This window comes from Ochotona curzoniae, unplaced genomic scaffold (genome assembly GCF_017591425.1).
Source record: "Ochotona curzoniae isolate NIBS_2020 unplaced genomic scaffold, NIBS_Ocur_1.0 scaffold_4701, whole genome shotgun sequence".
Taxonomy (NCBI): Eukaryota; Metazoa; Chordata; class Mammalia; order Lagomorpha; family Ochotonidae; genus Ochotona; species Ochotona curzoniae.
Window position 1 is genome coordinate 71,705,023 of NW_024467122.1, and position 12,231 is coordinate 71,717,253.

Consider the following 12,231-nt stretch of genomic DNA (forward strand, 5'->3'; position numbering starts at 1 on the left):
CATTACCTGCTGCTGCCCCTCAGGAAAGCTGGCCAGAAGCCAAAGCTGGGACACGAAGCCAGGTACTGCAATGTGGAATGCAGGTGTCCCGGGTGACGCTTTAGCCATTATGCTAAGTGCCCAGCCCTGTTAGGCTGCTTTGCTAATAAAATGTGAACCTGGAGAGCTTGAACTTGGACCTGGAGAGCTAGGACTTGAAATGAGTTAGATCTGAGGTAAGCCAAGGGGTGTCTCGGCAAAGTATTTCCAGAGACACATTTTCTGCTAGCCATCAACTGCGAAATGCTCATGGGAACCTAGGATGCGTCTTCATCATGGTCATCATTTGAGGGTCAGTGGGCAGGGAGAGAGCCCCAAGTGTTTGTGGGGGGGCGGGGAGGAGAAGGAGGGGACAGGAAGGTCCTGGAGAGGAAATGCAAGTGTTGGAAAATCTCGGCTGAGGGTCCCCTGCTAACCTATGTTGGAGTGAGTGCCAGTTCCAGCCCCAATTCCTGTGCTTCCCATTCAGCTTCCTGCTGATTTGCCTGGGAGGCAACAGGTTATTCTAGCTACTCACATGGAAGAACCAGACAGGGTTCAGAGCCCGTGGCTTCTGCCTGGCTTGGCTCTGGCTGTTGTGGCCATTTGCAGAGTGAACCTGCAGATGGAAGATCTCTCTCTTGCTAAATAAATTAACAAGAAAAAAGAAGAAAATCTTGGCTCTAGGGCAGATGAAAGTTTCCTTCCTGGGGGTGGACACAGACGACAGCCCTGAGCCCCGTGACCTCACGGGAGCGCACAGGCACCTGGGAAGCCCTACCTGCTTTGGTTTCTTCAGGATGCCGCCCCGGATGCCATGGAAGATGTAGATGGCTCCCTTGTGGTTGTCCTCTAGAGGCGCTCCCACCACCACGTCGTTGTAGGAATCCTGGTTGAGGTCTCGGACCGAGGCGATGGAGGCCCCAAACCGTGCGTTCTGGTAGCTGTGGGCATCCTTGAGCGTCCCGTTGTAAACAAACCGGCTCTGCCAAGTCAGGCCCCAAGACAGGCTTAGTGCGCTTTTGGTAAAGGGCTCCTGCCCCGCTCCTGCCCCACCTGTACCACCCGTGGCCTCAGCATCCTCCCCTCCCCTCATCTCCCCAGAGCAGACACAGGGCACTGATCTCCTTACAGTGGCAGAGTTTGTTCCCACAGTACCTGTTTCAGGTTGTAGACATACACCTTGCCCTGCTCACCGCCCTCGTTGAAGTACATGGGGGCGCCCACCAGCAGGACGTCGGTCACCCCGTCGTTGTCCACGTCTACCGAGGTGATCTCACTGCCGAAGTAGGAGCCTATCTGCGGGCAGAGGGGCGCCGGGCTGGGCTCACGCATGCCCCGAGCGTGCCAAAGCTTCCCTCCACTCAGAAGTGATGCTGGACACATGCGGCTGACCCTTGCTGCCTCCAGTGGACCTGTCCACCTTCAGTTTGACCCTGTCCCCTCTTCCCTCCTGCTCTTGGTCATCCCCTTTCTTTCTTTCCATTTCGTAATTAGGCAGAGGGCCACTTGTTTTAAAAATGATCCCCCTGAAAAGGGAAATAAAATAAAACCCCAAACTATAAAGATGAAAAGCAAAGTTACTGATAGTTGCCATGAAAATTTCAGTGTATTTTCTTCTAGTTTCTTGCTTCTGTTTGAGTGCATACATGTTTCTATTTTAGTAAGTTGAGGTCATACTTAAAATCAGAGAGAGAACTTTTTAAATGTTTGCAATATCTAGGACTGGAATGGGGCTAGGAGCTAAAATGCAGTCTAGGTTTTCCAGATGGGTGGCAGGGACCCAAGTACTGGAGCCATCACATGCTGCCTCCCCGGGGGTGTGCTTTAGCAGGAAGCAGAATCAGAAGCAGGGGAACCAGATATCTAATCAGGTACTCCAAACAGTGGATGTCCCAAGGGGATGACTTGGCACCAAACACTCGCTTATTTCCAGCTTGGAATGCCACACATCCTTTGTGACTTGTGTCTGGGATGGTGATACAGGTTGTATGTGGTTACGAGACCCCAGAGGATGCTGTGTCAGGGGATGGTGCCAGTGTGCTTCTGTTAAGCTGGGGCCTTTAAGTGGCGGGGCCCTCCTTGAGGGTGTGGCCTGGGAAGAGACTGACAGCTCTTGTGGGAGTGCATTGCCTTGCTGTCCTGCCACCTGCGTGCTGTCTCTCTCACGTGCTCCTGCCAGGTGAGGCCACCCAGAGCCATACTGGACACTAACTCAGCATCCCTTCAGCTTAAGTATTCAGCTTCCAGTATTCTGGTATATAACAGGCCATGGGCTACCGTAGGCGGTGAGGGACAGACAGCTCTACCCTGACTGAGTCCCTCCCTGCCTTGCCGTGGCACTGCCTACCTTGGTGAGGGCACCGTCTGGGCCTGATCCCACCAGAACCTGAGGAATTCTCCCTGACTCCCACCTCCCCCCGCCACCTGCAGCCAGGCAGTAAGCCCTACCTGGGGTCTACCAAGCTACCACCTGTGCCCACCTGCTCCTTCCCAAGCTCCTTCCTTCCAGTCCATCCTGCACTCAGCAAATACGAATGTGGGCTGGTGGTGCTCTTGGTGCAGGGGTGGGACTTGGAGCCTGGGCATCAGCTGGCAGGCCAGGTGCAGCACAAGCTTAGGCTCGGGGTGAGGGTTGTGGGGGCCACGTATGATACCAGCCAGGGGAGCCAGGGTCTGGGCCTGTGTGTGGTCTCAGCAAGAGGCTCGAGTTCATAACCTGCCCTTAGCCATGAATCTGCCTCAGGACCTTGCAAAAGCTACACAGCCTTCCCCAACACTTGTCCTTGCTCTCTAGGTGGCTTCGATGTAGCATCTCATTTTCCCATCTTCTCTCCACTACCAACTCTCATCATGGCTTCCGGGATGGGCTCACGAAGGTCCAGTAATAGCCACTCAGCAGCACAGGCTGTTGGCTAACCCGCATGATCCAGACAGGGCAATGGCATTGGGAATGTGGCCACTCAGCTACCCTTGTCCTCCCAGGATTGGGGGTTGGAGGGAGTGGGTGTAGCAGCCTTGGTGAGCCCTGGGACCATGCTGGGGGTGCTGGGGTGGGGGAGAATGCTGGCTCTTCCTGAATGCCTACAGATCCTGGCAGCCCAGGTTGGATGGCCATCGCCTAGATATTTCTTGGAACTCTGAACTTTGGAACAGGGCCAGAGGGAAGTTGGTGGCAAGGGGAGAGGTCTGGCGAACACCACCCCCTTCTCTCCCTGAGGCAAGAGTTCCAGGAAAGGTGGTCTGATGCTGGAGCAGGGCAGGCCATATCAGGTACAAATGTGGTTTATGTCCCCCTAGCGAGGGGTGGGGGCGTCTGTAGGTTGGGGAACTTTCCTGTTGAGAGGGAAGAGGTGACTCCCCAGGCCCCTACAGTGCCCCCTACCGTTCTCCCTCGGTTGGCCACTTCCCCTTCCTGTCTCCCCAGCCCGTACCTGCTCTCCGCGCAGAGCCTGGTGGATGGTGAGGTTCCGGTTGTTGTGCATGGTGAACAGGATGACTTTGCCTGTGTGATTGAACCGGGGTGCTCCGGCCACATACACCCGCCCCTGCCTGGAGGACACGACCGATGTCACTGTGTACCCTGCCACAGGAGGAAACAGGCTGGTTTTTGGCAGGCCTTGCCAGGGTTCCCCTGGCTTGGGGCTCAGGAGTGCAGAGGATGGGTCTGTGATGGAAGTGGGGTCAGGGCCAGCCAAGCAGGTGCAACTCCCAGTGACAGCTGTGGACGTCTGCAAGAGGCAGAGCCTGGGACCGGCAGACAGAGCAAGGGTGGCAAGGACTTTCTGTCCCACCTCCCACCCACTATCCCTGCTGTTAGATCCAAGTGGGACCGCGAAAGAAACTAACAACCTGGACACACCAGACAATCCCCCGACTCCAGCCCCTGTGGGCCTGGAGGCTCTGTCTCCCTCAGGTACCCTGTTGGCCCACCCACCACCTGCCAACCTCCCCGACCCTCAATCTGGGCCCTTACCCAGGTATGCACCGTGGTTCTTAAGCTCCTCAGGGAACTCCTTCAAGTAGGACTCACGGTGTGGGATGACTTTCCCACTGCTCGTCTCCTTCAGCACGGCTCCATTCCAGTCGTAGGCACCCACAGCTCCCAGTAGAACTCCATCCTGGCATCAAGTGAGGGACACCTGTCAGCTCTCGTCCCCAAATTAGCCACCAGGCAGTTACTGATCTAACTTCCAGCCCAGAATGTTGGCTTTGGAACGAGCCAAGGAGACCGCGTTCCATCCCATCCCCGGCACAAAATAGGTCAGGTTGTTCCTAAGGAGAGGAATTTAGGGGGAAAAAAAAGAATGTTCTAGAAAAAAAAAAAAAACCCTTCCAACTCTGGGGACCAACCTGTATGATACCTCTGGGTTTCAAAACTCCTCTAACAACTGTCTCCTTTCCTCGCCTTCCTTCTGACAGCCTTGGAGGCTGGGCCCCTGCACTTGACCTCCTAAGCATTTCTCTGCAGCATGAGCCATTTTCCTGTGTGCAAATTCCAGCCACCTTACGTTTCCTCAGTGGTTCCCTGAGCATCTGCTTCATATACTTGCAGCTATGGATCTTGTCCCTGCCCTCTCTGAGCTCACACAACTCATCCCATTTATCAATGTGATAAACAGAACAGGAAAAAGCCCAGTTTGCGTTTATTTAGACAGCCATGGGGCCTGTTTGAGGGGGTGATGTTTATCCTGACGTTTGAAAGGCAAGGCAGGGTCAGGTAGCAGAAAAGTTGGGCAGGAACTACTAGGAAATAGCTCGTGCAAAGATCCTGAGGCTGGCCAGAGCTGTGAGGAACTGAAAGCTGTTTGGTGGTGAGAATGGGCAGGAGGAACTGGAGGTGAGACCAGGGAGAGGAACTGGGATCACACAGCCCCGACAGTTGGACCCTGGAGATGCCGGGGGCAAGTGGAGACTGTGAATCGTGGGGGAGGATGGGTGGGGAAAGCAGGATACTCAGCCCTTGGATACCATCTTTTTTTTTTCCCCCTGGGTACCATCTTTACGGCTGCTTCCTGAGGACTGCTTGCAAAAGCTGTTTCTCTGGCTTTTGAGTCCAAGTGTGCACCTGTTGACCACTTCCCAGAAAGGCCTTCGATGGTGAACAAGTTAATTCTTGGCTTTTCCAGAACAACTTTGTGGTGTGCTGAGAAGGGCTGGCCCAGTCCGGGTGTCTGGGGCTGCCTGGGGAGCCCTCACATTGCCTGACAGTTAGGGTTGGGGATTCGCCCATTTCATTGAGCCTGCTGAAGCCAACAGTGCCGGCTTGGTTGATGGCTCCCAAGTTTCTTGCTTTATGCCATAAAAAAGACTACTTGTTTATTTGCTTGGAAACAAAGAAACAAGAAGAAGAGACAAGAGAGAGATTTGATTCACTTTCTAAATGGCTACAACAGCCAGGGCTGAACAAGGCTGAAGCCAGGAGCCCAGAACTCCAGGTTTCCCACCTGGGTGGCTGCTGCTCAGGTACTTAGGTCATCTTCTCCTCCCTTCCCAGGGTGCATCTGCAGGAAGCTGGATTAGACGTGGAGCAGCCAGGACTTGGATTGGTGCTGGGGTGGGTTGCCGGCACCAATCCCACCCCACCCCATGGCAAAGCCTCCTGGGACATAGCCCTTACTCTACCTGCTAGATCAGTGGGTTTGTTGGGGGGTGAGGGAGCCTGATTGAAGGCAGACAGCTCTGTGAGGAGTGGGCAAGTGAAGTCAAAATCTTGTCCCAGCTGGCACAGCCTAGACATTGTGAGACTAGAGTGGATCTGGAAGGCCTGGGCAAAGAATGGGAGTGGGAGCAATCAGAGCCTGGATGGGGAAGCAGGAATGAGGCCCAGCTAGAACAGTGTTGGGTGGGCATTCGGGGAAAGGCAGCATCCCACATTCTGCAGGCCTGGCCCAGACTCCTTTGATGTATGATGTCACTTCTTGCAGGCCACTAGGACCACCAGGTAGAAAGGAGCAGGGTGTGCCAGGCTGGCTTTGCCGGATGGTCCCCTCTTACAGCTGACTTTCTTAGTGCTCTGTGTAGACACAAGGTCACATACCTGGCGGCTGGCAGAAGGAGGCCCCAAGGCCAATTCCACAGCTGTACCCCCTGGGGTGATGTGGCACCCATGCGTCCTTCTGCCGGCTAACCCCCAGTAGTTGTGTGACCTTGCTCCTGCGGAGTGTTTCCTGGGTGAGTGGTCCTGTCTGTGGCTTGAGCCAGGGATGGATCATAGCGCTGGCACTGGGAATATATCATGATGGGCAGGGGTTCTGCTGGGGGAGTGATTTGCTCCTAGATTGTGTTTGGCAATGCCTGGTGACATCTTTGGTTGTCCCAGCTGCAGGTGGATGCTGCTGGTACCCACTGGGTAGAGACCAGGATGCAGCTGTTCAGTCTACAGGTGCACAGGGTGCCCCCAGCCCCAAAGGTGAGAACCTTTCGCTGAGAGGTTACAGCATAAACTGAACACAGGCATTCTTGAGTTTTAGCTCCATTTCCGAGGTTTCTAACTGTGCAAGCAATGACAGATCTGTTTCTTTCTTTCTCTTTCAGCCTCTTCGAGAAAATGGCTTTGCTATGAGAATCAGAATTAGCATTCTTATTTCCTAGCTCAATGGCTAGTGGCCAGCAAACACTTGGCTCCTGGTAGCTCTTATTCTTGGGGAGAAAGGAGGAGGGGGCAGTGGAGAATCTTCTCTGACAGTCAGGATGGGGGAGTGTGGGCTGTGCCATGATGGAAGAGGCCAGCACTGGCAACCTCAGGGATCTCAGGAACCAGTGACCCCTGGAGGGAAGGGAGGGTGCCTGGCAGGGTTAGGAAGGATTTTCAGAAGGCCCTCCACTCCAAGAGTTTACTGAGGGGATGGTCTCCAAATCCACACTTGTAGTTCTAGTCATTTAGACTCAAGTCTATAGAGATTTCTTGAAGGCTGACATTCAGAGAGGCTGAATGATCTGTCTGAGCTCATGGCACCAGGCAGCGCTGTCCTCTCGCTGGGAGGTGATGCAAACAGGACCTGGTTGGCAGCATTTTTTCCTTCTGGCTCTTCTTGGACTTTGCAAGGCATGGAGCTGGCCAGAGGTCCTGTGTGCGTGAGTGTGTATATGTGTAGCAGGAAGGGGAGCACCCCCCAAAAGTCCTCACTGTGCCTGTGAGTCCAGCACCAGAAGCACTGCACAGCAGGCAGGACCCAGTTCCCTAGAACCCCTTCTGGGGTAGATGCACTGTGCAGAGGGCAGGCTCTGCTCTTCTGGGTGGCAAAGCTTCTGGGCCTGCAAGGTTCCTTTCTACTGGCTCAGCACGGAGCCCGAGGAAATGATGAATGTTAAGCATTCAGGCAGACAGTGGGCAGGAGAGACTGAGGAGGCTCTCAAGTGCCAGTTGAGAGATGGTGGGGAGTGTGGGGCTAGAAGGTGGTGTGGGGTAGGGGCACCTGCTCATCTGTGACTGCTCACTCTAGATCAAGAGCGACCAGGAGTGGAGTGCTGGGCACGGCCCGAGATCACACAGTGGGGTTTAGGGGAACTCAAATGAACAGAAAAGATTCCTGTCACCTGAATTGGCAATCTGATCAGCCTGCAGTTAGCCCTTAGCTGCTAGGTCCCTGCCTTCTGGGGAGGGGAGAGGGACAGTGTTGACTGACGAGCCGGCAGGTGGAGGAGGGCCGAGGCATTAGGAGCAATTTCCAGCCTCCAGCTGTCAACCTCCCAGTTCACATTCATGCTCAGTTCCTCTCAAAGATTTAATTTATCCGTGAAATGGAGTGACACAGAGAGAGAGAAAGATTGTCCATCTGTTGGTTCATTCTCCAAATGACTGCAATGGCTGGGGCTAAATCAGGCTGAAACCAGGAGTTCCAGGTGCTCTACCAGGGCCTCGCATGTGGGTGGCAGGGGGCGCATGCACTTGGGTCATCTTCCACTGCCTTCCCAGAGGAATCAACAGTGAGCTGCACCACAAGTGGAGCAGCTGAGATTTGAACAGGTGTTCTGATCCAGGATGTCAGTGTAGCACGCCATGGCTTAATGGTGCTGTGCCACACCACCAGCCCCTGGTTGACCAAGCTGTGACTAAATCAGACGGTGAAACCAGCTCCTAGGAAAGATGACAACCACTGCAGAGTTTAAGCATTCAACGGCTAAGCAGACTGGGTAACAGCTTATACCTTCAGTTACCCAGTGGGAAGCAGACAGGGAAGTGAAGGAAGGATGGTTGGGAGACAGCTTGGGTTAGAAACCACCCAAACACTGGGCATTTTGCTGGAAAGTGCACTGTCTTTGCTCCAGCCTTGGGGTTGGAGTTGTGTGTGAATTTTTAGCATTGAAGAGTCTCAGATTCAAATGCAATCACTGTGGCCAATGAAAAAAATCCAAGTGATTGTCATTTGGAATGCAGAGACGTAGTTAGATTTGAAGGAAGGATCAGGGAATGCAGGAAAGGCCACGCTGGGTCCCTCGGTCTGGAGGAAGCAGGAACATTGTGCATCTGTGGAGCAGCAGTTGCCCAGGGCAGCAAGGGCTTGGCTTTACCAAAGAGGGGCGAGCTCAGGCTCTGGGATCCAGAGGGAGCCACTCGGGACCAGTCAAGCTTTCATGATGCCTGAAAGCCTATGCTAAGCTTCCCTGTCTCATTAGATTCTGCAATTGCTACACACACAGAAAGCCCAGTATTAGGGAAAGTGGGGAGTTTAGTAACAGTCTTTTCCTCCTACTGACAGTCCTTGGTCCTGGGGGGCATGTGTGTGTATATATATACACATATGTATCTTTATGGGAAGATGCTAAAAAATGACGTTAGGGCACACAAAGGAGGTGGCAAGACACTCGTTTTCTCTTGCTGTCCCTGGCATCCAGGCTGGCCTCTGCTGCTTGCCCAGCTTCCTGCAAGCCTTGTGCACACACAGAACTTGCTGCCATCATGCCTGCTGACCCCCTTGTCCTTCAGGGGCCTGCTTGAGTGCCCTCTCCTGCCTGCATCCTGGATCCTGGCCACCCCTGGTCCTGGCTAAACCCTTGACTTCCTCAATAGTCTGACCATGATGCTGTCTTGATAAAGAGGCTGCTGGGGTGTGAATGCTGAAACTCAGGTTGGAGTTCAGCCCCACTGAACCCGACCATGGTGACATTCAGAGCTGGGACCCTTGGCGGGGATGATCAGGATCCAATATGCCTGTGATTGGATGCTGGTGGCTTTGAAGAAGAGGGACGGAGACCAGACACACACACCCATACACATACACACACATTCACAACACACATTCTCACACTGTACACACAACTCTATCATACACTCACAACACTTACACTCCACACATGCGCTCTCTCTCTCTCTCTCTCTCACACACACTCACACACACACACTCATACATGCTCTGTGTTTCTTGTCAATCAATACTCTGCGCCAGCCTGAGACTCTGAGAATCGGAGACCAGTGCCCCTTGACCTTGGCCAGGACTGTGAGCCCACATGGACCTGCTTTCTTTATCATGTGCCCTGTCTGTGTGGTTGTGTGAGGGACATATGTGCTCAGGTTGGCTTCCTCACAGAATCAGGGTCTTGGTAGGGGCTTGTGGGCTGTGACATGCTCCCACCCAGGAGGCAGCTACAGTTTCTTTCTCACTGCTCTCCAAGCCAACGAATACAGTTCCAAATGGTTTGTAAGATGACTTATCCAGTGGTAAAAAAAAATCAGTTCCCTTTGGTCCATTAGCTGCAATTCACACACACACACACACACACACACACACACACACACACACACACACACACTCAATGCCTTGAGCCAAACTGCATTTCCTTCTTGTGTTTTCTAATCAGCCCTGAACTCAGAGTCAGGAGAACAGGGCTGATCCTGCCAGAGCACGTGATTCATTGCCACACCTCATGCGCTTGCATGGACGATGCCCTCGCTTCTCCTTCTCCGTGTCCAGCTGTTTTGTAGTGGACTGTGGTGGGCTCCTGGAGGGTGGGGCTGTCACCTTGGTTTCTCCAGCACAGAGGAGATACTGGGAAGACTGGCTGGTGCAGAATAACTGTTAGCACCTGCCAACACTGTAGGGCTTTTCTGAGCCAGATTCAGGGTGCAGGAGCTGCCTGGAGAGGTGGATGGTGCCGTGCCATGATTACGACAGGGCAGTGCCTTAGACACTGTGCTGGTCCCTAGACAGCCAGCCCGAGCACATCCAGATGCGACTTGGGGAAACTGGCGTGTGACTCTTGCTTCCGTGCATCTGCCTGCCACAGGGCGTGCGTGTGTCTGTCCCTCTGCTCCAGTGTGGGATCTCTGACTTAGCCCACCTGTTTCCCCTGAAGGCTCCTGGGGTCTCACGGAGGAGCTGCTTGGTATGTTGGAAACGTGTGAGACTAACAGTTCTCTTACCGACTAGTGGATCATTTAACCCTCTTGTGATTTCATTTCTGTGTCTGTACACTGGGAACAAGGATGCCTGCCCAGAAAGTCAAGGGGATGATGAAGGTCATGCAAGACTGGAAAGGATCAATGGGATATTACTGGGAAAGTAGGAGGCCTATGCATACTCCCATGATGCCATGCCAGACAGTGCATGCATGTGTAAGCACACACACACACACACACCACATATGGGACGCCTGTCAGTCCAGCGCATGGCACACGGGTGGACACACCAATTCTTGTGTTTATAGAGCCTTTTCATAGGGCCCATGTTCTCTGTGCTTCCAATAGTTCTATGAGGTCTTGCCCACCTCATGCATTGCACACTTACATGCAGATTCTGCAGACCCAACATGATGCTGGGGACGCTTTGTGATTTCTCCCTCTGGGATCAGGCGTCTACAGTCTGTTGCAGAGCCTGCATCCACAGGGGACCACCCATGCTGGCTACCTGTTAGAGCACAGCTGGAATGGCTGGACCATCTACTGACCCAAGCAGATGTCCCCGCACACACAAGCTGCCCAAGGCGCCTATGTTTTAGCAGAGATTATGCATTTTATTTTGACACTTGATGTGCCCTTTTTTCCCCACAACACTCAAGGGGCTAGAATGGGACCCCAGTGTGGGGAGGCTATGTCCCTGCCAGCATCCTCCCTGCATGGTAAGGTGTGTGCCATGCACCTGCCAGGAGGATGTGGGGAGGTCTGTAATCTATGTAACCAATTCAACTGTGATGGGGACTGGGGACAACTTGATTGGAGACCTGGATGTCCCTCTCTCAGGCTACAGAGAAATCTCCAGAATGTCAAGGGGATGAGCTAGCCCACAGAAGGCAGATGTCCGACTCAGTGGGCTGGGAAAGGCAAGTGCATGCAGGTGAGAGACACGGGGGAAATCCTTACCTCGACTACGTGTGAGGAAAAACCCGTCTGAGACATTTCCAGCCCAAAGGAGATTTCGTTCTTGTTGGTGCCTTTAACAGAGGAACAGAAAGCTGTCAGCTCTGTGCCTGATCATTCAGCACCGGCCAGGGGTCAGCCCCCACCTCCAGTGTCCCCGGGGCAGTGGAGAATTTTCAGGAGGCAAGAAGGGCCCTGAGACAGATGCGCTCCTGTCCACCCTGCAGTGCCATCAACACAGACTGATTTTCTAGGTGAACCATGCACCTGCCAGGTGTGAGTCACTGACTCACTTGTGGAAAGGGCTTGGGACCTATTACAATACAGATCAGGCCTCCCATAAGGCTGTTAGGATGGGGGACTAAAGAAAGAGCACATGGTAATAGCTAGTATGAATTTCTAGCAGGAAGTTGAATCTCCCACACTGCTCATGCTTCGTATTCACCAGATTTGATTATAGTCACCAATGGATGGATCCTACACACCAGATCCACCTGTAGGAGAGAGACCTGGCTCCTAGCTCCCCTGAACCCCTTGATTTGTGTAGGAATTCCAGCTGTGCTTACAAGCTCTCCCGTCGTTGGGGCTCCCCACACACGTCATCGTGAGAGCTCATGTCCTCATCACCTAAGGCGAGCAATTTGAGGAGGAATACACTGATTAGGGCACCTCCGTTCTGGTCTGAGTGCCACAGTGCACATATGTATGCTGTCCTCATCTGTCCTTGCTCTCCAGGGCCATTATGTCTCTTTTCGTGTTCCTGCGGGATGTCATTTGTAATGCACTGGGAACTTCTAAGGCTCTGGGACTCTACCTCTTATTCCTTGCTATAATTCTCCTATCTGTCCAATAGAAGGAGGGCCCATTACTGCCCCCTATGGTGCAAATGAGCTTAATGCAACTAAAAAACACAGCTG

The 12,231-nt window shown here is 53.4% G+C and overlaps 1 protein-coding gene across 1 annotated transcript in view; it reads right to left on the reverse strand.

The window, feature by feature from the left end:
* Positions 1-12,231, reverse strand: part of ITGA11 (integrin subunit alpha 11) — an 85,491-nt gene that overhangs the window by 23,734 nt on the left and 49,526 nt on the right. Inside the window, exons 10-14 of the mRNA XM_040968964.1 lie at positions 11,318-11,388; positions 3,995-4,139; positions 3,453-3,601; positions 1,177-1,317; positions 800-1,003 (exon numbers count right to left, since the gene is read on the reverse strand). Coding sequence (XP_040824898.1) covers positions 800-1,003; positions 1,177-1,317; positions 3,453-3,601; positions 3,995-4,139; positions 11,318-11,388 — 710 coding nt within the window. The remainder of the gene's footprint in view (positions 1-799; positions 1,004-1,176; positions 1,318-3,452; positions 3,602-3,994; positions 4,140-11,317; positions 11,389-12,231) is intronic.